The sequence below is a fragment of the Ambystoma mexicanum genome, chromosome 4q, assembly GCF_040938575.1.
Source record: "Ambystoma mexicanum isolate Mex_15411 chromosome 4q, UKY_AmexF1_1, whole genome shotgun sequence".
Classification (NCBI taxonomy): domain Eukaryota; kingdom Metazoa; phylum Chordata; class Amphibia; order Caudata; family Ambystomatidae; genus Ambystoma; species Ambystoma mexicanum.
The window spans coordinates 301,246,575-301,273,369 of NC_090928.1; the positions used below are offsets into that span (position 1 = coordinate 301,246,575).

Sequence of the window (26,795 nt, forward strand, 5' to 3'; positions counted from 1 at the left end):
GCACCATACAATGCCATAGCCCATCTCTATTAGCTGCATCCATAAGGGGGTATGCAAAGGATGTTGTCCAGCTATGCAGACTCCCATCAGAATCCCTAAGGAACGGATTGGCCAGGCTTCACACGGGGATGAATGACCTCAAGACCGCATCCCTCACAGGGTACAGAGAACTGAGCCATGCATGGGTTGGGACCACTGACCAGTATGTCCAGGAAACGGGAACCAGTTGCGCTGGCTGAACCCCTCAAGTTGAGCATCTGCAAACAGATGGATGGTCAGCAGGTTAATGGGGCTGTAGAAACAAAGAGCAGATAATTAGCCAGGTGCTTCTCTAGTGCCTTTTAATTCCCTTCATCCAATTTCCCAGGGAATGTGGGGGGGGGGTGGTAATCTAGTAGGGCAGTCCAGAGAGTGACTCCATTTTTTGTAAGGCCAATAGGGGCACAGGAGACTGGCTCCAAGGGCACAAGTGATGATGATCAGTGGAGAGACCGGGCCAACTGGGAAAGAAAGTAGGAGCAAAGAGAAGATTGTTGCATATGTCTGGAACATAACCACTTACACAGGCATTTGAGCATACACTTTCCTTAAGAGGGAGGAGGTGATTCTAGTCTCTGGAGAGACGGACTGTATCACCACTGTACCCTTCATGCTTAAAATCCTTGACCGTGCAGCATATATCCATGTCCAACAACACATAGAGGACAAACACATGCTGGGCATCTGCTAATCGGGCTTCCGCCCAAGGCACAGTAACGAAACCGCCTTACTGAACCTAAAAAAACAGCTAGACGATACCAAAGACTCAAGCAAACTCGCCCTGCTCCTCATGCTGAACCTATTGGCAGCATTCAGCCTTGTTGACCACCAGACACTTTGCTCCTGGGGAGAAGTTAGCTGTTGTAGTGAGGTGGTTGCAATCTACTGGATCAATTCATTTCTAGCAAACATGTCCTCTTTTGTCTTTATGGACAACATGCTGCCCCACCAACACCAGTAACTGTGGAGTGCAACAAGGGTCCTGAATCTCCCCAATCCGGTAGGACATTTATACCAAATCCCTTTTTGATCATCTAGATGCCCTTGGCATATCCTACATGAATTATGCAGATGACACCCAAATCATCCTCCTCCTCCCCCTCTCTGGTTCATATCATCTTGACACCACAACCATCAACTGAGTTTATGACATTGTCGAAAACTAGATGGCAACCCATCAGTTATGCCTCAACGATGACAAAACGGAGGTCCTCATTGTAGGCTCGCACTCCACCCTCCGCAGCATTGACCAAGCTTACAAAGCATTTGCCATTGACGGCAACCAAATCCAAACATCTACCGCAGCCAAAACCCTGGGCATCTACATAGATGCCACCCTTGACCTCTCTCGCCAGGTCAACGCCATTGCTTCCTCCGCTGCCAACATCACAAAACTATTGAACGCCAGCATGCCATTCCTCACCACAACCAACTGACTCACCATAGCCAGAGCCATCACCGGAGCCAAACTGGATTACTGTAATGCTCTTTGTAGGAACCCCCAAATGCAACTTGTGCAATCTGCAAACCATCCAAAACAATGCCCTCAAAACAGCCCTAGGTTTGTCCAAACATGACCACTTCATAAAGGCCAGGAAAGACGCCCACTGGCTCCCGATCCGTGAAAGGATTACATTCAAGACCCTCCATCATACACAGGTGGACCATGAACACTGCCCAGGCCTACCTATTTCAACAGGTGGAGAAATACACACCCTTCGCCCTATAAGATCCACGAACAGCCATCGCTCCAGAGTGCCCACCTTCACCAGAAAGACCGCAGGAGGACCTAGCTTTCCTGTCATGGCTGCCAAGTTCTGCAACAATCTCTCCATTACCCTGAGAAACGAACCCTCCTACTGGACCTTCAGAAAAAAACTAAAAACTAGGTTTTTTGCCTAAAAGATCCGCCGAGCGAACTAAGACATACAGATACCTGTCTCTGCAACCTCCACCGCTGCTCCTCGAACCAAGACTTTTAAGACACTGACACCTCTCCCTCCCCGTCGTGTTTTCTAGTTTGTTTCTTGCATTCACTGTACTCTGTTTTTTTAGATTTGTCTCACAATTTAACTAACGACTAGATGCCCAAGGGTTCAGTGCGCTGCAACAAATGCAAAAATAAATAAATATATCAGAAGCAAACCCAGTGAAGAAACAGCATAAAACAGGAGCATGCTGCTAAGGAGAACTTGCAGGAGATGGATCACATTTGCCAGCAGACTACCATGAAGAAATCTGAAGCAGCTGGAGTGGGATGCAGAAAGAGGAAATGGAGTCGTACTCTGTATGCCAGGAGTAACCCACCGATGGGAGATTCCAGGAAGGGTGGAACAGGAAGTGGAGGAGGCAGTGCACCTATGCCAGAAGTGGGCCACCATTAGTAGGGGAAGAACAAGAGTGTGCAAAGCCCTGGAGGACCTTGGTAACCAAGGTAGTGCCGGTGGAGGAGTACTATCTGGCCGCGGTACAGCCCCGGGAGCTTGGGGAGCCAACCGCTGATGTGGAGCAAGCATGTTGAGCATGTTGAACATGTGCTCACTCCACAGCTCTTATATAGCTGCTGCCGTGGATATAGCTTACTGCGTCCTTCATTGCATGGCCTGCGCAGAGGAGTGGAGACCTGGCACTAACAGAACCCTTTCTATTATGACTGCCTCCCAACCCGTTCACATTTTTCCAGTCATTATTTTCTATTGTTCCGTTAAAATCCGATTCTTTACAAACCTGTGCTACCTCATGTCATCTGCCTGTCTTGTGCGATCTTCAAAGACCTGTTTCCCGTGTGCCACATTTTGTCTGACCTGCAAATGCTGATGGTCACTTTCTTTTTTTTAACCTCCTTTCTTGCATCCTTACATGATGCTCTCTTTCACATCACCTTTAAGCTCCTTAAAGAATATATACTTAAGGTGGCATCTGGCCTCTCCCCTCTCCAATAGATAACTCGTCCAGTTAAATCCCTGCATCATGTGACCAGCATACTAATCGCAACTTTAAATCCTGCAAGGTAGAGCCCACTCTCCGTCCTTACAAGGTCAAACTGGGCACCATTAAATTGGGTGACAACACCCATTATCCTAGTGCATCTGCCAAAGAGAAGATTCATACGGTGTCTGGCATTCTGCTTTAACCAAGGGCATCCTGCTTGATTGATTCTCCTTGCACTAATCCAAGTCAGGCACTTCTAACTCATGGAGTTAAGCAGATATGCATCATCTACATGATGGGCAGCATCTGAGATTCCTATTTGACCTGGTTTGACACGCCCGCTGCATCTGATAGGCTGGCTGCTTCCTGCTCTGGGACTAACCTTCCATTGAAAATGAATTTGATGGAAAAAGGGAAGGAAAGCCCCATGCTCCACACTAATCTTCTTCATTTATCACGATCATGGGCTCATTTACAGCTTGTCTATTTGTTTGACCTGCCTCTGTCAACCCCGCCTTACTGTGAGCCGTCCTGCTTCCGCTTCCAATTGGAACGTGGAGCACACAGGTGGCAGCCACTTTTTCGAAAGTTCCTAAAAGTGTAATTGTTACAAGTACTATGTGAACCCAGCGCTGCGTGGAAAGCCGCTGACAGAAAACGTAATAGTGACATGATAACAGGAAATGTTTGTGATCCATACTTAACAAGAATTCTGCACAGTAAAGCCTTCTAACTCAGTAAGGAGGGAGTTCTGGGTTTTAATGTGCTGAGTAGTACCACTAGAATGACTGGAGAGCCCTTGATGCACATGATGCTGTAGACTCTTTCACTCCCGCTCCCTCGCCTCCTCCATGAATTAGTACAAATCCCAGCCCAGGATCACTAGCATCGGAGGTGAGAAGAGAGGAGAAACAGGCCTTCAGTGCCAAGGCCCCTCACCAGAATACCTTGATGTTACCGATGGTATTGTTAGGCGACCAAACTCCTACCGAAATGGGACACTTGCATTATTTTTAAATATCGTCATTACAGCATAGTAAGCTCTATGGTCCACATGCTCGGACATGACCTGCCTTCACGCATGCTAGTGCCGAGTCTGTTAGTACCTTGTAACCACAACCAGAAGTCTGACATTCTGTGAACTACATTACATGTGTGTGCCTCAACCATCAGACAATGAGGAGGTCTGTCCTAAAACTTGAAGCTTGATTTTCCTTGTGGGATCAAGATGGATGCTTGTTATAGTGGTATTATTTTCCACTCCCTGGGTTGGAAACCTGCGGTAGGGTTGATCAATGTTCGAGCCTTGCATGAAGGAAGTCGGAAAACTGGTATTGTGGTGGATGGACTACGACATTATTTTTTGTAATCTAACTCTGTTGTTTTCACAGTTTTTTTTTTTATTAAAACATTTTTTATTTTGAAAGTAAACAATACAAACCAAACTTGCAGCATTAATTACAATAGGCTCGTAAACATCAGCTAACACTCGTTACTGCACCCCAATTCCCCCCCCCCCCCAACTCAAGAGCTTATCAACATTTCCGGTTCTGTATCCGCTGCGTGTGGCTGGGTATCGCTTCCTTACGAAGCTGCAGGGTCCACTACTGTGCCAAACAGTCCTGTAATTAACATCCTCCAAGCCGTCAGGTTACCTACATCTTCCTCCCCGCAATTGCTACATGCCTCCTGCCATACCACCGTTTCAGCCTCCGCCCATTTTTGCAAGTCCCGCCACCATACCTCTATCCGTGGCTTTTGGCATTGCTTCCAGCTCATGGCTATCCTTCTTTTAGCAAGCACATATGCCAGGTCCCTCAGTTTCCCAAGGTGTTTAGTGTTCCGTGGTCTGGGAAACCCTCCCAGCAGGCAGGCCCAGGCCGTATCTATGTGTAGCGGGGCCCCTTTGTCTGCTAGTTTCCGTGCTACTTCCCCCCAAAAAGCTTCGATCACTGGGCAAGACCAGAACATGTGTGCCATATCTGCGTCTTCCTCATCGCATTTCGGGCATGCTTGTCTTCCTGCGTTCGCAAACTTAGATATTCTTTTCGGGGTCATATAGGCTCTATGCGTTATGTATAGCTGTATCTGCTTCAATTTAGCATTTCTGGACACTTTCTTATGGTATCCCATGGCCCGTTCCCACATCCCATCGGTCAACTGCGCCCCCACCTCCGCTTCCCAGTCCAGCCTCAATTCAATCAAGTCCTTCCCCACCCGGGTCATCACCATCTCGTATAATCTAGAGATCTCGTGCCCTCCCTCCGATATGTCATATATCGTTCCAATTAGAGCGTCTGGTTCTTCCGCCAGCACAGTCTCCGGCCAGGTTTTACGGATAGTCTGCACTAGCCTAAGATACGTAACATATTGGCCCCCATGCAACCCTGTCTCTTCTCCCACGTCTTCGAATTCTTTAATAGCCCCTTCCTGCCATATGTCTCCCAATGTGGCCAGCCCAACCGATTCCCAATAGGTCCTGATTATCATCCTAAGCTGGCTGTCTCCCTTAGTTAAGGCAACTAGCGGCACCTGTGGGGAACACGGGCACGGTCTCCATCAATTGGCACACTCTGTGCCACATCTTCCACCCAAGCAACAGCATACTCGGGCGTTCATTCATTTCAAGTCTAGGAACCCAGATGATCTCTTTTAGGTAAAACGGGGCGCAGTCCTGCCCGAACAGCCTAGATTCAGGAGTTTCTTCATCAGAAAGCCATTTGGTTACAAATTGCAATTGGCTGGCTACATAATAGGCCTCAAAGTTCGGCAGCTTGATGCCCCCTCTATCATGGAAGTTCTGTAGCTTCCATAGCGCCACTCTGTTGCGGGTGCCGTGCCACAGGAAGTCCCTACACATGCTGTTTAGTTTGGCTAAAAACTTCTTGGGTATCAGGTGTGGTATATTACTGAAGAAATGCAACAGCCTAAGCAGTACCACCATCTTGAGCATCGCCCCCCGCCCCATCATCGCCAGCGGCAGCTTCTTCCAAAACTTCATATTCATGCGGATTTTCTTCACAGCCACCTCGGTATTGTGCGAGTGTTCCCCCTCCACAGTATGATATACATCTATTCCGAGGTAGCGGAAAGAATCAGCTGCCCAAGGCACGGACAACACTGGCAATCGTTCCAGAGGGACTCCTGTGTAGCTCCCCAATGGAAACATGCTCGATTTTTGGGGGTTTACCGCTATGCCGGACAGTTCCGCATACTTTTCCATGACCTCTAAAATATACTGAAGATTTTCCTCCGGATATTTCAAATACAGTAACAAATCGTCAGCATATAGGGATATTAGGTGTTTCTCTCCCCCTACTTCAATGCCAACCAAGTCATATTGTTGTCTGAGGTACACTGCTAAGGGCTCCAGGGCTAGAATATATAACATCGGGGACCAGGGGCACCCTTGTCTAGTGCCTCTACTGAGTTGCCACCTCTTGGATATCACTGATCCCGTGCGTACTCTGGCCAGTGGTTCGCTGTACAACAATTTTGCCAACCTAACATAACCCGGCCCCATCCCGTATTCTTCCAGGGCCGCCAGCAACCATGGCCACCTCACCGAATCAAAAGCCTTGACTGCATCTAGGGACACCACCACCATTTCCTCATCGCTTCTGTTCCCCTCTTCAATCACCCTGTGGAGTCGCCTGTGGTTGTGAGTTATATTTCTATTGGGGACATAGCCTGTCTGATCCGGGTGTATCAGTTTACTGATGACCCTTCGTAGCCTATTAGCCAGGACCGCCGTCAGGATCTTGCTGTCCTGGTTTAACATTGACAGCGGCCTATACGAGCTACAGCAATGCCCTGGCTTGTTGGGCTTGGGGAGCGGTACGATTAGTGCTTCTCTAAGCGTATCCGGTAGCCGACCCTTCTCAAAAGACTCATTAAACATCTCTAGCATAGGGGGGAGTACCTCTGCCTTATATACTTTATAAAACTCGCCCGGGAATCCGTCCGTGCCCGGGGTCTTGCAGGTGGGCAGCTGTTTCACCACCTCCTCTAATTCATCTAGGGTAATAGGTGCGTCTAGTTCCTCCCTTTCTTCATCACTAATCTTAGGTAGTGCCATGTCTTTCAATGTTTCTCTAATCTCCTCTTGATTTTGCCCTCCTCTGTCCTCATATAGTATTCTATAATAGTCAAAAAATGCCCCATTTACTCCTTCCTGGGTGTCAACCACCTCCCCGTCCTCTCTAGTTATTATCCTAATCGGGGGCCTGGGGGTTTCGCTCTTATATAACCACGCCAACAAGCGGCCAGTTTTGTCCCCACCTGCATGTTGCCTCTCGACATACTTTTTGTAGTTAAGGTTGCAGAGCCTTTCCCAAAGCTCCGCGCACCTCTGCTGTAACTCGAGTACAAGTTCTGCGTCCCCTCCTGCCCTGTCGCTTTCGCGCTCCAGTTTCTTCTCCGCCTTCTCTAGTTCCATTAGGACCCCACCCTGCAGGCCTTTTGACTTAGAACTGGCAGTACCCCGCAACACAACCTTAAAAGCCTCCCAGAGTGTACTCGCTGAATCCACACTGCCCGTGTTCACCTCAAAGCACTGCAAGATCGCATCTCTGATGTCTTCCCTGAAGACTGAGGTTCCGAGCGCCTCCGCACGGAGGCGCCACGTCGGTATCCGCGCCCTAGGGCGACAGTACTGCCAAGTCAGCACCAGGGGCGAGTGGTCCGACAGGACCCTTGCTCTATATTCTATTTGGGTGGTCTCTATCACTACATCTGGCGTGGCAAAAAAATAATCCAACCTCGTATGTAAGTGCTGCGGAGCAGAGTAGTGAGAGTACTGCGTGTCATTAGGGTGTTTCAGTCTCCAAACATCCGCCAGCCCAAAGTCCTCTAGTAATGTCTGTAATACCCTGGCCGCCGGGGTGGGCCGATCAATCTTCTCATCAGATCTGTCTGCCTTTGGGTCGAGCACACAGTTAAAGTCCCCTCCCCAAATAACCGCTCCCCCCACACACCCGCCCAGGTGAGTACATAGGGTTCTGAAATACGTGGCAGTGTTTTGGTTGGGGGCATATGTATTTATAATGCACACCTCTCTATTCTCTACGGCCTGCCCTCCGTGTCCACCACCTCCTGTATGAGCCGGAGCGGAACATGCGGTGCCACCCAGATCAGCACTCCCCTAGCATAGGCAGAGTACGGAGAGCCCACTACTGTGCCTCTCCACTTTTTCCCCACCAGTTCCAATTTTTGCTGGGTCAGGTGTGTTTCCTGCAACAGCGCAATATCAATCTTCTGTCTTTTAAGGTACATCATGACCTTGTTCCTCTTTAAATAGCTGTTAAGTCCCCTGTCATTCCATGTTACGATCTTAAGGTCTCCCATGGCTCATGAGTATCTTCTTGCTTCCCATGTAGCGACTCCCCTTTGCCCACGTGATACAGATGGCATCTCGTTCTAGGAGCTTCTCGTACCCACTCAAACCCCCTTTAACTATGTACACAGCCGAACCCCAACTTCCCTCCCCTCCCCCCCGTCCCTTCCCCAACATCACACACCCCAACTGCTGCCCAGCTCCAGCCTCGGAGCTCAGGCACCCCCACATCTAGCCCTGCAAGCACCGACCGATGCACAGAGCTCAGTAGGGTGAGGTCGCCCTAATGGCCACCCAACTAAAACTATCGTGGGAAAAAGAGAATCGTTCCATAGGTTAAGTCAACCGTTAAGTCAACATTAATCACAGTGCTTATGACAATTAGTGCAATCGTCTGACCTTCTCTACCGAAGGCTGCGCGAACAACTATATTCAAGTCCCACGTGCCACGCCATCTTGCGACACCATCTTCATGCCTCATGTATCTCTTCCGAGCTCTTTCTCGTCCGAACTTCTGACTCCTGGGGGCATCCTTGTGCATCGAGCCATCCCATGGCATCCCCGGGGTCTCAAAAAACAGAGTTTTATGTTTATGGATGACTTTCGATTTTGCGGGATAAAGTAACATATATTTGTGGCCCGCCTCCCTCAATCTCCGCTTTACTGAACTAAATATCATGCGGCGACGCAGCACAGTCAGGGTATAGTCCGGGTAAGCCGTGATGTTTGCCGCTCCTCGTGTGATCGTTCCTCCCTTCCGAAAGTGTTCCAGTATCCTCTCCCGGTCACGGTAATTGAGAATTTTGGCGATTACAGGCCTTGGCGGGTTCCCCTGCAGCGGCCTCCTCGTTAGAGCTCTGTGTGCCCTTTCTACTGCAAATCCTTGGGATAGGGCTCCTCCGGGTATCTCTTGTAATAACATGGATTCTATGAATTCCGTAGGATCGCGGCCCTCCATCCCCTCTGGCAGGCCCACGATGCGGATGTTATTGCGACGGGCTCGTCCTTCCGCCTCCTCCGCTCTGCTCTCCAGGTTGCCCACTCTTTGTATCAGGGCGTGCAATTCGGCTTTATGGGAGGCGCAATCCGCAGTATTCGGGCCGACTTCCTTCTCAAGGGACTCCGTGCGCTTCGCCAAGGCCCTGACATCCTGCCGTAGTAAGTTAACGTCCTCTTGAACCTCTCCGACCTTGAGGTCCAGCGCCGTTTTTAGTTCGGTGACGGCTAGTTCGAGCTTAGATTCCCAGGCCGCCCTTAGGTCCGCAATCGCCGCCAGGATTTCTCGGTTGGCGCCCGAAGTCGCCATGCCGCTCACAGCCAGCTTGTCCCTGCTCTTGGTGATGTCCTGACCCGGGGACGTCTTAGTGAAGTCGTCCAGGGTGGGCTGTTTCGCCTTCGACCTCACCGACCTATTCAACATGACCCAGGGAACCTGTAGTTTGTTCAAGTGACAAATGTGCACACAGTGCGCTGCCTTCGCTGGGTCACTGTGCGGCTCACTTCTTCCTTTGTTCCGGACCCTGGTCGGCCATTTTGTGTCGTCCTTCGTCTCCGGTGTTCTTTATCTCATCCGCACCGATCTCCGCCGCCGTCACTCCTGCACCATCCAGAAGTTCACCATGCGTAGCCCAATCATTCACACACCGGCATGTGTTTTGTCAGTGGTCGGCGGTCCGTATTAACGCACTTATTTGCCCGGATCGTTGCAGGATCTCGGGAGCTCCTCCAGAACGCGTCCCCTTACATGGCTCTCATGGCCACGCCCCCTGTTGTTTTCACAGTTAATGTAAATCTAAAAACTGAAACAGTACACCTTCACCATCCTGTGGAAGTTCATTCCAACCCCCTCATAACAAGTCAGCACTTGCATCCAAGCTATATGGATAGTCCAGCACATTGATATTCTATACCATTCCCTCACATTCCAAACACGGCCCAGTCTCCTCGTCACCTCTATCCGGGATCCTCTCTAGTCACTTCACCTCATCAGTCATCTCATCCGTCCCTAATGTTTCCATTGTTCTATACACACCGACAATTATGATATAGCTTCGGGGGTGTCTTCTAACGTTAAACCCATATTTACAAATACTTTATAGAGCTTGCAGTGTTGGTTTCTGCCCAAATCCCCAGCACAGGGTCACTGAGAAACTTTGGGCTGTCGCTGTGTCCAACCTAAAGGTCTTGAAATTCCCCTTAATGCGTTTCCTTGGGACTTTGTATCTGCTGACAAGCCCAAGTTAAGGACGTCGCCTATTGTGCATTTTATGCATATGTATTCTCTAGTATCCAGTGATGTTACCTAAATTAAAATAACGAATTAAAAATTACAGAAAAAAGAACAAAGTAAATATAAAGTGGGTGGGGGTAAAGGGTTAAAAATTGTGGTGGGTTCAGGGTGGGGTTACATGGTGGGGTGATATACATGGGGAAACGGGGAGTTTGAGAGGGGACCCCCCTAATTTCCTCCCAAATCATTAAATATATTTTGTTTCAGTAATGTTTCATTCGTTTAGGAATCATTTCAGTAACATCACAGGGAACCGTATTCTGTACCATGGCCCATTCTAAATAGCCTATATAACTAGTACTATACTCCCCTTTATCCCATGGCAGTAAGAGAGGCAGTATATGCCGTGGATACGAATGGAGCCAGGTCTACTAATCTGGGTCTGCAGAATCTCAGTGCCATGCTATACCTGTGACCACAACTTGAACACAAAGGTTGCAGTGTGATTTATCCTTTACTGCATTGAAGAATCAAAGAACCCCTGTGAAAGAAACCTGCTGAGTGCCATGTCCCTGAGACTGTGTAGTAGATTTGAGAACTTTTGTGAGGCCGATATCCCAATTAGAGGAGGAGCACCAACACCACTTTTATTGTTTGAAAGATAAGAACCTCCTTTTTAGTTGCAGATAAACCCCAAGGCATTCCTTCTCGGTCACCTCTATCGCAGAGCTGCCTAGGACCAAGTAATAAGCCAAGATCCTAGGGTTAAGTTCATACTTTTAGTAGGGGAAAATAGTTACTAAAAGGGCCACCTTAAAGCAGTAACCAGATGGTGCTCAACAGAATATGTCTGCATGGTTCTTCTCCTGGGCTTAACTTTCTGGGAGGCCCACGCAATGTCTTTCTTGTCAGACGTCCTTCTCAGACCTAACAGTTTGTAAAGGGGTTCAGTCACCCCTCATCAGTTTCATATACATTGCACTAGGGCTCTCTGAACTCTTCCTCAAGTAATGGAGTGGTTTCCAGCTTTCCAGGGTACTGTAGCAAAAAACTAATTTTAGAGTGCACGCCTAGCAGATGGGTGAGTGCAAGTATCCAGCAGGGAGACCTATATTTGTATCGATTTAGGCCTTCCCGCACGCTGCCCCCTTCTGCTTCTTCCCCTCACCTTTCTGATCCTACGATGCGCACTCTCCTCATTCCATCTCCCACCTTCGAGTTCTTACTAGAGCAGATCTTGCCCACAGGATGCTTCTTATTCTGGCTGGCTTGGGACTACCGAGAGTTTACTATAATTGCACTAGTCCTAAAATATGTTGGGACGGGTGTTTAGTGGGTGAAAACAGATATCAAACAATGTTTGTTTTCAGCAGGGAGAACGCATAGGTCCACCTCGCAACCCAAAAGATGGGAAACTCACCTTGGGTAATTTATTCCATGTCTGCATCCCTTCCAACGTTGGAATGCTGAAGGGAAGAATGTTTGGGGAATCTGTGTACCCAGCTGGAGATCACCCTTGGGAGCGACTAATCCGGCTTGTAATATGCACATATTATGGAAACATATGATAAAATCTTGTTACCTTCCCATCTGAAGTAACACAGCTGTGAATCGTCAATCCCTTCCAGATACTTGAGGACTCCAGGACAACACCTATGGAAATTGAGTAAAACGTTTTGTATTTCTCTCACTTCTCCTTATTTAACACTGTTCTGACTGAATAAAGGACTGTATCTTTCCTTACTCTACAGGAACCAGATGATGCATGTGCCTTTTAAGCACTACCACGTGAATTGCTCGACTTGGCTGCTAAAGGTCATCTGCGGCATCGTAGAAATTCGCACCGTTTATGCCTCTCACAAAAAGGTCAAGGCATGCTTGATCTCGCGGATAAGCTGCCTGAGAGCTGGGACTCGGTTTCACATCAGAGGGGCGGACGACGATGGACATGTGTCGAACTTTGTGGAGACTGAACAGGTAACCGGCTTAAATTGAGCCTTTGTTGGTAAATAATTAAGTACCTTGCTTTTTCAGTTTGTGGGGAGAGGTGGATGACCTAGATCTTCATTCACAAGTTAGCATTTAAATTCTGCATATGTTCCTGTATGTTTGTGTTCCAATGCCTGCCCTTTGCAGTTGATCACGATTCTACCGGATCTATGCAATTTTAACAAACTAAAAAACAGAATGAAATAACAACTAAACTTTATTAATGAAAAAATATCGATTTTCTTTTTTTATTTGGGAAGGGCGGCATTTCCCCATGCTTTTAAACCCTTACCCCACCCCCCCATATTATTGTTTACTTATTAATGTTATTCTCTGTTTTCTATTCAGTAAAATTACTGGATACCGATTCTACCTATTTGCTCTAATTTACTCTGCAATAACAGTGCAATTATCTCCTTATTGCTGCGTATACCCATTTCATCCCTTTTGTTTCAATATGAATACTCTCCACTGTGATGTGTAATAACCCAACACCTCTTTCTTATGAAGAGTATCATTTTCCTAATAAAAATCAACATACTTCTGTCTTTTGTTCTTCTGTCAACCCTGTCCTCTCCTCTGTTTCTATTTGCTCTCAACATCTCATTCAACAACACGCCTTCGATCACTTTTATCCAGTATATGACCGCTTTGACAGCAAATTATATCCAGTATATGACAGCTTTGACAGCAAATCTTTGCTTGCTGGGATTTATAAGTTCTCTTTTGTATGATGAGAATGGGCCGGCCCGTCCCACCATGCAAAGCACTGCTGGCTAAGAGATTACCCTGGAGCCCATCTCTGTGTTTGTCCACACACACTGTAGTTCTCATTGGTATACGTGTCCGAGTTCACTGGCGGTTGATTCTACCGCCCATGATGAGTGCTGTTTGCCTGCAAAATATCATATTGGTGTCACTTTGTGATGTGCAGTAGCAATGCATTCAATTGTGTTGCTACTGCACTTCATAATAAAGTGATAAACACGGGCAATGCCAATAGATTAGCCAGGATTGTACCGTGTTATTTGTGTCTGTCCCAGCATCCCAACACTTTTCTGTGAATCGTAAGAGCGGCTTAGTTGAGCATTGTTAGATTCCATGTTTGCATTCATATTGGCTTCTCAGATTCGCAGTTTCCCTCAAGGTAGTGAAAATGATTTTTGTAAACAAACAGCTGCTTCCGGGGCTGCTCGTTGATCTGTGCTGGTTGGCCCATTACGCTGAGTGGGTGGCACCAGATCTCTTTGTACTTCTACTGTTGTCTCTAGAATAATTATAACTGTAGATTTATCACAGTCCTTAATTGTTTCGTGTTTTGCCAATTCCCTTCACAGATCAAGGAAGCGGCCTAAGAAACACCGTTTATTATGCACAGGTGGAACGTAGTCTATAGCATGCAGCAGCAGAATGCTCTCTCTCATGGGCAATGGCCATTATTTTTATTGTTTGCCTGTTAGCTGCTTATAAAATAAGAACATACGGTTTCAAAGCGGCCAAAGGGCAGGGAGGGAGCAAGGGTGGGAAATACATTGCAACACAACACAATATTTAAGAGCAGTGGGGGCAAGAGGGAGAAGGACAAACGTACTATGCCTTGTGAGTATTCAAAACGTGTAAGTGCAGTAAGGAAGAGGGAATAGGGGGTAAGTGCTGGGGAGTCCGAGCTCATGGATGAGCCACAGATGAAGTGCCAGGAATGTTCAGTGCTACACAGACTGGTGCCACAGGAGGTGTAAGTGCGAACCTCCAGAGCGGAGGATGTGCAAATGCAAGTGCTGTAGATAGGCGGGAGCTGGGTGGGCAGAATTGGTATGGGGTGAATAAGAGCCCAGGACACCGATTCAACAACTGTGGGACAACTGTGGGATTAGCAGAGGAGAGAGGAAGATAAAGGGGGAGGGAAAAGAGGAAGGTCTTAAAGAGCTTCTGGAATTTGAGAAGATCCTGCTCAAGGCACAGGGGGGGGGGGAGGCTATTCCAAAGAAGGGAGCCTGCTGAGGAGAGAGCAAAACGCGTTCATTAGTAACAGAAGGTCTAATGATACCTCCTTCACTCATGGCCATTGTCTCTGTACCTACGGGGGGGGGGGGGGGGTGGGGGGGGGGGGGGGGTGTGGGGGGGGGGGGGGGGGGGGTGTGTGTGTGTGTGTGTGTGTGTGTGTGTGTGTGTGTGTGTGTGTGTGTGTGTGTGTGTGTGTGTGTGTGTGTGTGTGTGTGTGTGTGTGTGTGTGTGTGTGTGTGTGTGTGTGTGTGTGTGTGTGTGTGTGTGTGTGTGTGTGTGTGTGTGTGTGTGTGTGTGTGTGTGTGTGTGTGTGTGTGTGTGTGTGTGTGTGTGTGTGTGTGTGTGTGTGTGTGTGTGTGTGTGTGTGTGTGTGTGTGTGTGCGTGTGTGTGCGTGCGTGTGCAGGTGCACATATGTGAGAGCTGATGCCTGGAGCGAGGCTGTATCGTGAATCAAAGGGCAATGCTGGCATATATTGAGGGCACAGAACAGGCAAGTCATGTAACAGAAAACTGTTTTTTGGTACCAATACTGGCATATATTGGGTACAGTCAGCTTGAAAGTGTGTTCTTACAGGGGCATGCTTCCATATATCTGTCACAGACAGCAGGGAAATATATTTTTATGGTGGCGTTTTTGGCATATATTAGGTACAGCTAGCATGGAAATGTTTAAAAATGGTAATACTGTTACCACATATGTCACATATGTGGTGGGCAATTCTATGTGGGCAGGACAAAGACTGATATGCAGGGATAGTTCTTCTCTGTGAAAGGGACAGTGAGCTAAAGACTTGGTTGAGACTCTTTCAGGGGCCATCCACCCAAGAACAGGTCAATGGGCTGTGTTTGTGCTGGTAGAGAGACTCCCATAACCCCCTTTGTTTTGCTTACATTACCACATTTACTTTGGCCATGCTTTGGTCGTATCTTCTAGGTTGCACACATTGTGTTTTTAAATAGAGTTCCCTCCTCCCATGTACCCTACCCCGTAGGCCCAATAAACATATATATCAAACACCAGCAAAGTTATGGTGTGTTTAAAGTCTTGAAAGAACCTTTCCACCTGAAATGTGAAAATACATTAAGCCATTTCAGCCATGTCACACACAACACTGCGCCAGCCAGTAGCCATCACTGGAAATTTACCTCCAGTTCAGAGCCAGATGGGCAATACATTGTGGGTTTGGAAATTAGCTCCAATATCCATCCTTTGCTCTAGGAAACTCATTGTCTATAGGGCAGTACTATTTTAAACCTAGAGGTTTAGTTGTCTGCAGCCTTGAGAACTGTCTGTCTTGGGTTGACGAATGCACTACCATTTAATGACATGTGCTTTGATGCACCGGTACAAGTCTGAATGTCATCCACAGGCAGTGCCCAGGCTCTCAGAAGTCATGGAGAGTCAGGACAGTGGCTCCTATCAGGAGCGCAATGGTCCGGCAGTGAGGGAAGCGTAAGAAGAGAGCTTCTGCCAACAAATACTCTTGATCAAGAAGTCTGTTCATGCTTTTTTGTCAGCATACGTCTGGTGTTATCAGAGGTCAAGCGTCCAGTCATGGTTTCATCCTTTTCTTTCTGGTATTTTTAGCACTGCTTTTATAACTGGGAAAGCAATAGTACAGGTCCCTGAATGCATAGTGAAAACCAGGAAAGAATTTGCTACTCTCACATGACCAGTGACCTCTTTACTTTCAGGAGATGGAATTCCGGTATGAGGAGGGCTCCAGGCTGTGGTCAGCTGGCATTGGTTGGGTTATTGTAATCCCTTTGTTTTTGCTCATTGACACGTCCCTGTCACTCTTACCTTTGTGTTGCTGTCCCCTGTCCCAGTTTTTAGTTTTGAAAACCTGGTCATCCTACCGACATGCCAGAGCAGGATTTGAAAACAAATTCTTGCTCTGTCCATTTACATAACAAGGCTGACTGGTTTTGTCAGTGCTTGTTAAAGGATAGCAACATCCTCCGTGGATTTCTTAATGCAAGCAATCTTTGCTGAAACCTCGGAAAAGAGGCCACATGGTATGCAAAATCTAGATATCCATCAATGTCTTAGGACATAATAAGAAATATGTAACTAATTTGTTAGGGGCGGCAGTCCGGAAGCAGCTCTTTAAAGCAAAAACAGAACTGAGGTTGAAAGTGGACAAATCCTCATCTTCAGAAGTCCATGAGATCATTACTGAAGGAAAGAATAAGACACCTCACCATGGGTAGCTCAGTGGAATGATGTGGGGCAGAGTCAAAGACATGGTTATTTTGTCAACAGGGACTATTGGAAGCGGTTAGCTCTAAAAAAAAAAATAGCAATTGAGCTCCTTGGTGAAAAATTCTAGAGAGCGAAGGGCTCAACTAAAATTCAGTCACTATAGTTAGAAAATTAGAAAATTCTCCATAGGCTTCAATCAGGTCGATGAAACACAATTCGACTGTACTGAAAAATATATAGTAAAGTCTGCAGTGGAGAGTTGCTCAGTTGACCTGTGGAGGGGGAGTGTGGGGGTGACGAGAGTGTTTGAAGGGTCAGACAAAAACAAAAGCAATTGAACACTTTTTAAGAAAGCAAAAGGAAAGCATATTCATCCAGGGGGATTAAGGCAATGGAGCACCCCTACCCTATATAAACATTCACTATGCAAAATAGAAGAAATGCAGTTTCCATGGTTTCAGTCAAAATATTAAATACATTTTATTAACATTATCTTTTGGGTCCCTCAGGGGACAGCAGCCCCATCGATGCCTCCACCTTCTGACATTGCAGGGCTACAAGCAATGTTTCCTTAAAAAAATAAAATACAACCATGCTTCCTGTTAGGAATAGAAAGAATACTATTGTTTCAAACTGGTACTGGGATGGTCCTCCTTAAATAAAAATAAAAAAATAAACAAAAAAGCTGTACATGGGCCTGCCCCTTTACTGCCATTGCAGTACCAGGAGTAGAATTTTACAAGTCAAGGATGGCTTTATGGGATTTATAAGGCGCAAACGCCTCTGAGAAGCAACACAGCATTGTACATGAAGGATACACCCAGGGGGGTCACAAGTAAGGTTGTGGGGGCAGCAGAGGAGCTGGCATGCATAGGGAGAGCGCTGGCGTGGTGGGGCCACAGGGGAGAATTAGGGTTGAGTGGAACGATCAATAGTTGGTGAGATAACAAACCTTTTTTATAGTATATCATAGGAATTCTTCCCAGTGCTTGCAGGTTGAATTCTTCTGTTAAATATTTGAGTTAATGATATAAAAGTATCTTAAATGGTGCAAGGTTCTGTCATCTATCAAAAGTTCTTTTACAAAGCAAAGTTTGCTCGCTATAATTTTTTGTAGTGCATAGTGTGATGAATCAGAGGTGGTCATCCCAAAAACTCTGGCCTGGAATGCTTCTCATGTGGCCAGTGAAAGGCAGCTGCTGCCTGATCGTGTCCCAGGGGCTGGTAGTATGCGCGATGAGCACATGGGAGGGGACTCGTGTCAGGCAGAATGGGAGAACCCTCTGAACAATTTCCCCATTGACCATAAAGTTTTAATGGCCTGTTGTAAAATTGATGATTCTGATGTTAAAACAACTGGGAACATTATGAACTTCAAATCCCATAATGCTCCTAGTACTGAGATGAGGAAGAGGGGTCTAGAGTAGCCAAAGAGTCATGTGCGGTCTAATTGTTGTAATGACCCACACCTCAGTGGGACCTTTAAACATTTAAAGGTCCTTAAGGTGCTAGCCAAAGGGAAGCAGCAGGAAGAAGCAGAGGTTGGAGTTGCTGCTGTGCTGTTAGGGGAACGCTGTGCAGTGAATCTGGTGGAGGTTGGGATCCCTGGTGTATGCAGAGGATGCACAGTGGGAAGCAGTTTTGAGGCCGGCGACCCAGAGGGAGAGAGAAGCTCCCTGCATCCTACAGCCTTCTCCGGTGTAAGGTTCTCACCGGTGACCACCCAGGATTGTGCAGGCTCTGACAGTCGGTGTGAGCAGTGGCAGGCTGGCAGAAGCTGGCAAACATTGCAGTAGTCCCGACGAACGAAGAAGTGGAAGCAGCGGGTAAGAAGGAGACAGAGCAGTGAGTTGGCCTGATGCAGGTGAACCAGAGGCGCTACGAAGAAGACAGCTGAATGATTTTGAATATCAAACTTTTGAATTTAAGCAAATTGGGTGCAACTCTCCTCTTACGAGATGTCGAATAGGAGAATATTGTAACCCGCATTGCCCAAGCCAAAAAGGAGCTACAACTTTCCTGAAGAGGGACATCTAAAAAAGGGGACAGTATAACTTACATTGCCAAAGCCAAAGAAAGCTGAGAGTGACACCAAGGCAATTTGAATTTGATAATCCCATAATAAGATACCTTCAGGAAGGAAGTTGTAAACCACATTACCCACAGCCAAGAGGTTGTGTAAAAGAAAATCAGATACAGCAGGAGAGAAGCCCTCCTTATAACAAGGAACAAGGGGGGAGACATGCAACCTGCATTGCTTATGGCAAACAGATCAATGTGAGAACTATTATCCTTTTGTGCGGTATGTTGGAGAAAGAAGCTTTATTTCAATTTTGTTAATAAACCTTGCCACAGAATACAAGTTGTAGTAGTAGGAGAGTAAACCAGGAAAGGGACAAATGATGGTTAGTCCTAGCAGGCGAGTGGACCAGGAAGAAGATGACTTTAAGTACTGTGAATGTGGTAGAAGGTTGTGGTGGAAAGAAGTGGCAACTCCATCAGTGTTTGATGAACTGTTGTATAACCACCCTGACTAAGATGTTGTTTCTAAAGAAGAAATGCGATGCGATAAAAAGGGATTGTTCTTCAAAAAACATTTACCTTCACTGCTGACTCGATGTATGAAAAGAAAGTCTTTTGGTTTACCAAGCAGAAGGTTGTGGAAATGTAAATATTGTTTGCAAGTGTGAAAAAACTTTTGAACTAAGATGGTCACTTTGCCAAGTGAAGGACCTATTGAATGAAAAGATACTTTAATTTCTACCTTGAGCAGAGCTTGGCTAGTGCAAAGAACTTTACTGAAAGTGAACTTTGGTTTGGAAAATCCTGACTTGATTCAGGGGAAGGGGATCCAACCCTGGCCACAAGGATTCCTGTCTATAACTTTTTTGTTTGATTGTATAGGTTATTTTGTGAAGGCTAAACTGCCAACTAATTCATGTATGATTTTGTTGTATGTATTAGTGTGAGGGACATATATTTTCCTTTAGCCTTAGCTAGGTAGGGAAATCCTTGTTAGGCTAGGGAAAATATAGGTGTTTGGCTCACTCCTTTTTATTTAATAAAATGTCAAATTGTAAGAAACCTATACCTGTGTGGTGGTGTGTAGAGCAGTGTGTTTCGAGTGGCAGTATTGGCAGGAGCTATTTGATTCCCGGAGCAGCGATGCCAATTGTAGTTTTGCAGTCTTTCCACATGCTCCATTACCAAGAATCAGGAGGAGTAATTGCATAAAATCATCAGTCCGGCGCGGTGTGTGGAGCAGTGTGTTTCGAGTGGCAGCGTTGACGGGAGCTTTTGGATTCCCAGAGCAGCTACGCTATCTGCAGTTTTGCAGTCTTTCCTCACACGCCATTACCAAGAAGGAGGAGGAGTAATTGCATTAAATCACCACACCCACGCAGATCGGTGTGTTCAGCAGTGTGTTTCGTGTTTCGTGCCTGGTGCGTGGGACCCCGGCCAAGCTGCTTCTCAACCACCTTCCCTTTGCTGAGACACTGCAATCCGTGTAAACATTTAAACTTGAAATTGCTTGTTGGCTTTCGCTCTCACAGAATTTGGCAGTGTGGGTCTTGGAATTGAACTTGTATCCCTGTTATTTCCCTGTCTTTGCACTCTAGATATTGACACTCTGTCAAACGATTTAAATTTGCTCTGAGGGAATTTGTGAGTGTGGGTCCTGAAACTTGACTCATAGTCCTCTCTTCCATGCCTTTGAACTTTAAACAAGGTCACTGTTATTGAATTAGCCAGCAATTTTTGGATTGATTTGTTTGGAAATAAACTTTGTATTTTGGGAGTGCTGGAGTGTGGGCCCTGTTTTTGACCCATAGCCTGCTCCTTTTTGTTTTGTCTTGAGTATAAAATTGTGAACTTTATAAAGCATGTGATTAACTTACAATTTTAAATTGACTTTTTTTTATTATGTACGACTTGCGCAGTGGGGCTGGTTCGACCCACGATTCTTCAACATTACCTTTGATATCCTGCTTGCATTATCTCTTCCACTACATATATTGCCTATAGAAGCCTTGCCTGGGACTGGTATCTTTGATCTGGATGTTACCATGTCTGAGTCAACAGGGGGCATATCATCTTTAGAGATGTATCTTCTCAGTTGTATGATGGAAAAAATTACAAATGTATTTTCCTTTGTCAATAAGACCTATTTGAAACCAATGGCCACTGGACGAATAACTGTGGCATCCTCTGAAATAGAAAGAACCCCTGGGACATCTTGAGGTTGAAGACTCTATTAACATGGGGAATACGCCTGTAGACATTTACCAGAATGCAGTGCAAGAGTTCAGATTCTTAATTTTCATCATTCAATTCATCTCCAGCTTTTGCTCTGCCTAGGAGGTTAGCAGCAGTGTTTAAACACTTAAATGGTGCAATTGACTTGTCAATCTCTGAAACGTTGGCTGAGATTAGTCAGGTTTTGTTTGTGCTGGTTACGTTATATGAGGGGATAAAAACTGAAACCAAATCTCATGCTGTATTGTTAGAATCGCTGCTGTTAAAGTTTGAAAATATTAAACTGCATGCCACGGCCAAATAATTTTTATCAAATTATGGTCAGGTAACTTTATCCTGGGATCAGATGATAAGAGTTTCCCACAAATCAGGGGGATATAGTCTTTACCAGACAGGAGACCACTATGGGTGGTTTATTGAGAGATAGTTCACACTTGGCAGTTTCATGTACAGTGCCTGAGGATATGTCTTGTCCAACTCAACCTCTTAATGTCTCCGCTAACATCAGTAGTGAAGTGGGCACTGTAAGGAAGGCATGGTATCAAACAGTGAAGACAGACACAAGTGATCACAGTTCAAGGCTGTTTATTTAACTTCAATGGGTTGGTAAAACACCTGAATAAACCTAAATCTAAGGATGGGAGCAAGCTACGACCATCAAATAATAATAATGCAGTTCTTGTGGAGTCGGTCAAATAAAAGGGCCTATATTAATACACCTATTGTCAATCCTTACTTCTAAATACAAAATGGTGTGGGATAACAATGTACGTAAAAGAGAAGTGTTAAAGAAATTATATGTCAGGATAGTTGGGCAGTCTCCCTTCCCCACGTTTTCAGCACAGTGGCAAGGCGGCATGTGCAGCTTTCGCACACACTCTAGCTTCTTGGCCACAAGGTAACAGTTGAACACATAGGCATCAGGGCCTTCTGCCAAAGTCTTTCTCACAATCAGTCTCTTAATACAGAGTGCCTGATGCAGCAAACAAAACAAAAAAGTTCCTTTTCGTTGTCAAGGTTTTACTTTCACAAGTTCAAGATTGGTCTCCCTCCTTTGGGCTCGGACCACAGGTCCCCCTCGTCAGGGCTCAGATCCCTTTTCTACAATGTTCACTGCTTGGTCTCCCTCATTTGGGCTTGGACCATAGATCCCCATCTTGATACCAGAATCAAAGACTTTCAAATGTACAATGGGTTTTGCTTGAACCGTTGCAGGACCACTTCGACTCACCTCACACAATTTACACTTCACATCGATCTTCTGCTTTTATTTCTTTTCATCACGATACCGTACAGAGACCTTCGATTGAGCATATTCAGTGTCAACGGCATTGTATCTTTTCTTCTAATGTTCAAATATTCACCAGCAATTTAGCTTCACTCGCATCTTTCATCACACATGTTTAAGAATGTTCCTTCCAGCGCTCACTTTACAATGTTGCCGCTTGCATCCTTGACTTCAACACAGACCAGTCTCACCGGCTGTGTTCATCTGTTGCTTCTTTTGTTCTTGGAGCCACGGATGATAACATAGCATCTGCTGCTCCTCCCTGCCCTTGTCAGTTACGAGGGAGGACCCTCGATATTTCCAACACCCAATGATGGATTCTTTAGCCTTGTTTCCTGGTCTTACGTTTTCTGCCTTGAAGGTTTCTTGAAAGTAATGGCTTCCTGTCAACAAGGTCAAGGATGTTGCCCCTCTCACGAACCTCTCATGCCTGGCCGTCTTTCTCCCCACGTTCAACTGCCATCTCGAAACTGCTTTACCTTCGTGTGTTTTGCATCACTCAGAGTGTGCTTTCGTGTTCCGCCTTTTATCTGTGTGGGGAAGTGTAATGGTACTCAGGTGTAAGTGATTTTCGATAATTGCCTGACCTCGTCTGACCATAGTATTGGGACAGGTCATGTACATGGTTCGGATGTGAGTCTGTTTTCTCCCAGAGTGGGCTGTCTGTGAGAAGGTGTTTGTGCTGGAAAAGGTGGTGGGAGGTTTGAGTTTAATATCCCATTGGAAAGGATGGGATAAAGTATACAGGGAATAGAGGGATACCACGTCTCACCAGCCAGTGTCCCACTCCCTGAGGACCCCTCACACAGGTGATCCTCCCGCACTGGTCCACCCCCAGGGTCTGGATCCAAAGGCGATGGCTGTGCCCTGGCCACCTGAGGGAGAGATCCGCAGGGACTAGCGGGTGAGACACCTTTAGGTTTCTCACAGCACTAATATCTGTACTGCCATAGGTATGAATGTTCATGATTGCTGTCCCTCTACTTTCTCTATTGTACCCGACGGAGTGGACCTGACATGTGGGGAAAATATAATCGTTATGAATGCTACAGGATTGAATATTTCAAGTGTGCAGATGAAAGTGTGAATATTGTGCCCGTAACTGAGGGGGGGGCATCTCTTCTACCAATTACAAATCAGAGGCTTCCCACCCGCAAAAAAGTTAAGATAACAAACAATATACCCATCCATAAAAAGAACAGGCAAGTGTATACAAAGCTTAATTTGTGCTTTATTAAAGACACCAGTGCCTAAAGCAAAGCTCAAGTCAAAAGATTTGAGTTTGGATATAGAGGATGTCATGGAGGTAATGGCTTTAGAAGCAGTTGGCACCCAAGGAGTGGATGATTCTCAAGGGGTATTAATGTCTTCTAAAGTTTCCCTTGAGAGGGTGCTAACTTTATGGCTGCCAATTTGCAAAATAAGCTGCAGTTATCTCTAATTGAGATGGAGGCCAGCACTGCTGTCCGTCCTTGGGTGGGCCCTGCAGTTGGTTTACCCGATGATTATGTGCTGCGGGGGAGACCAACTGCAGTGCAAAACCTTGTTGGAGGTACAACTAGTTAGCATTGTGGAGTGCCGGCGGTTGCCTCTTTAAATGGGGTTTATAAATTAATTTGGGGTTACCTAAACCAGTCCCTCTGAATGTTTTGATATCCATCCAACAACTGACTATACCTGCTGGCTTTCATTCTTCGGCCTTTGACATTAGTTGAGGGTCAAAACGGTGTGACATCTATATCTAAGCCTCTTTCCTGTGCTACATCAATGCTTCTGACTAATTTGCCATTAGCTTTAATATATATATGATCAACATGTTGATAATAGGGTACTTGTAAGATATCTACAATGCCTTGAGAGAGTCTAGGCCCTCTGGTTATTGAGAGGAATTCCTCGGCTTTTCAATGTGTTATTGCACCATCCTTGGGGATAGGCAGGATGTAGCTCAGACCTCCCTGGCTTTGCGACAACAAGGTTATGGTTGGGGTTTACAAGTACTCCTGGAAAGTGTTCTTCCTGAGAATAGGGGCATCATTTTTAATCATACTGATGTATTAAGGCTGTTGCACCCAATATCTTCATTACAGGCTATGGCATCAGGGGATATTGAGCAGGTTTTTTTCATGGATCACTTTAGAACGGATCGTGTAAGTGTTCATCTGAAGTCCAGATTTTTGTTAGATCTGTTGATGAATGAACTTCATGCTATTAGGTCACTAGGATTTGACCTTTCATTATGTAAAGATCCAACTCTTTATCTGAAGGAGGGTTAAGCGAGTGATCTTTCCCAACTCTCGCGAAACAAAATGACAATTGCACTAAGAAGAGAAACTAATCAATTGAGAGTGTTACTGCAGGACAAATTTGTTGTAGGGCCTATGGCAAATCGGATTGATTGGTCTTTGCTCCCCAGGTCCTTGACTGCTAGGGAAAGTCCTCAAGGCACTCAACTTCTCCAATAGTGAAAAGGAAGATTTGCTTTAACCCTTTTGTTTTGGAATACTAGGGGTCACACTGTTATAAAAAAAATCTGGATATGGGTAGATTGTTGAAAAATCACTATTGTCTCATTGCAAGAAACATGGTAGACTCAATGTCCAGTGTTTGATGGTTATTTAATTAGCTTTCAATCTGCTAAAGAAGGAATGTTTGGTCGGACATCTGGTGGCTTAATTACTGTGGTACGCATATCGGGATTTGTTTAAATTATTAGTTCGACCTCAGTAATGTTTTGGGTTTTAGCAACTCACATTGGATTAAATCTTAATAAATAAGTAGATATACTGAAAATTACCATGCATTGGAATGCTGGCCTCATTAACCTTGCGATCTTTGTAAATTCCATCGTGACCTTTGTTAGTGAATCATCTGATAAATATATAGGGGGGCCAAGATGTGGTGTTGGGTGACTTAAATACAAGCTATTTTGGTATTCCGATAGTGACTGACCTTCCTGAAATAATTCAAGGGAAAAAGCAATATGCTAAAGTCTGGGTAGAAAATCTTGAAAGTTTGGGCCTTGCATTGTTAATGGTTCTGTGTCGGGAGATGTTCCGTGTAATGGTACCTGGAGTGATGGTACCTCATGTTCAACTATAGACTATATTTTTGCGAGCAGGAATCCTTTTGACATTTGCACTTATGTGCCCATCTGTGGCAATGAGTTTAGTGACCATTGCTATTTGTCAAACATATTTATTTTTGATTTTCATAATTTTCACATAGATGCCCCTGTTCTACTCGCTGTAAAAGTCAATCCGCCTGGTAATAGGATTAGTTGGAATCCAGGTGCTGTCCATAAAGTCAATCAAACGGCTTCGGCCTATTTAATTGAGTTCTCAAATGAATGGCAGTATTTTCATTTTCAGGTGGAGAACATTGAGGGCTTTGTGAAGGAGCTCTTTATAGTCTGGCACAGCAGAATGGTTCAAAGAAATACACTACAAAACATCTCCATTCTTATAGCCATTTAGTGGCTAATAAGAAAGAGATATTTCGCTCCAAAATCAGAGCATTGCAATCTTCTGCATTGTTGAGTCTTGAGTGCAAATGTAGTTAATCAAAAAAGTAAAGCAATCTCATAGAAATTGGTTGAAGGGCAATTGTGCCCAGTGTACTAAATTAGATGCAGAGTATTCCACAGGTTTTGGGAAAGAAAGACTCCAGGTCATTCTGGCATCTAATTAATGATATTGAAAGTACCCAATCTGATTGAATACCAAATTCCTTCTGTATCTGAACAGCAATGGGTCACTCATTTCTGTAAAGTCTTCTCTGGGGTTAATGTAGGGGAAGATGATATGATAACATAAAATACTATTGAACCTAATAATTGGGCACCATCTGTTGATTCCCAATTGATAACTGAGGTCATTTCGAAGATTAGTTCATCAAGGGCACCTGGTCCGAATAATTTATCAAATTAGTTATTTAAATGTGACCCTAATACTTGGCCGCTTATCTTGTGTACATTATTCCAAAACATATTAAATCAAAATACTTTTCCCAAATCCTGTTCTACGGCTCATATTTCACCAATTCTCAAAAAAGGCTCTTGCTCCGATCCATTGAATTACTGGCCCATAGCAATTTTGGATGCAGATTCCAAAGTGTTTTCAGTCTTGCTTCTACAACATCTGGAAGCTTGGAAGAAAACAAATCGAATTTCCGAAATGGCAAACTGGATACCGGATTTCGGAAAAGTCGTAATACCGCCCTTAATGGATTTATGTTGAAAGCCATCTTGAGCCATGTTTCGCTGAGGAAATATGCCTCGGTCTACTTGGCTTCAATTGATTTATCTGCAGCCTTTCATGCAGTGGACCGTGGTTTAGTATGGAGAAAAAGCAAAGGTGGGATTTTCCCCAGGGACATCTTCATCTGATTATTGGTCTGCACTTTAACTCCAATTATTATCCTGTAGTATCTCCACCTCACAAGGTGTTAGGCAGGGTTGTGTTCTTTCTCCTTGCCTTTTTGATCTTTATTTGTGCGACATAGGCAAGCATTTAGATA

At 45.5% G+C, this 26,795-nt stretch overlaps 1 protein-coding gene across 1 annotated transcript in view; it reads left to right on the plus strand.

The window, feature by feature from the left end:
- SYNJ2 (synaptojanin 2) overlaps positions 1–26,795 on the plus strand; it is a 1,190,168-nt gene that overhangs the window by 365,350 nt on the left and 798,023 nt on the right. The window contains exon 4 of the mRNA XM_069607872.1: positions 12,287–12,512. Within this exon, the coding sequence (XP_069463973.1) occupies positions 12,287–12,512 (226 nt within the window). The remainder of the gene's footprint in view (positions 1–12,286; positions 12,513–26,795) is intronic.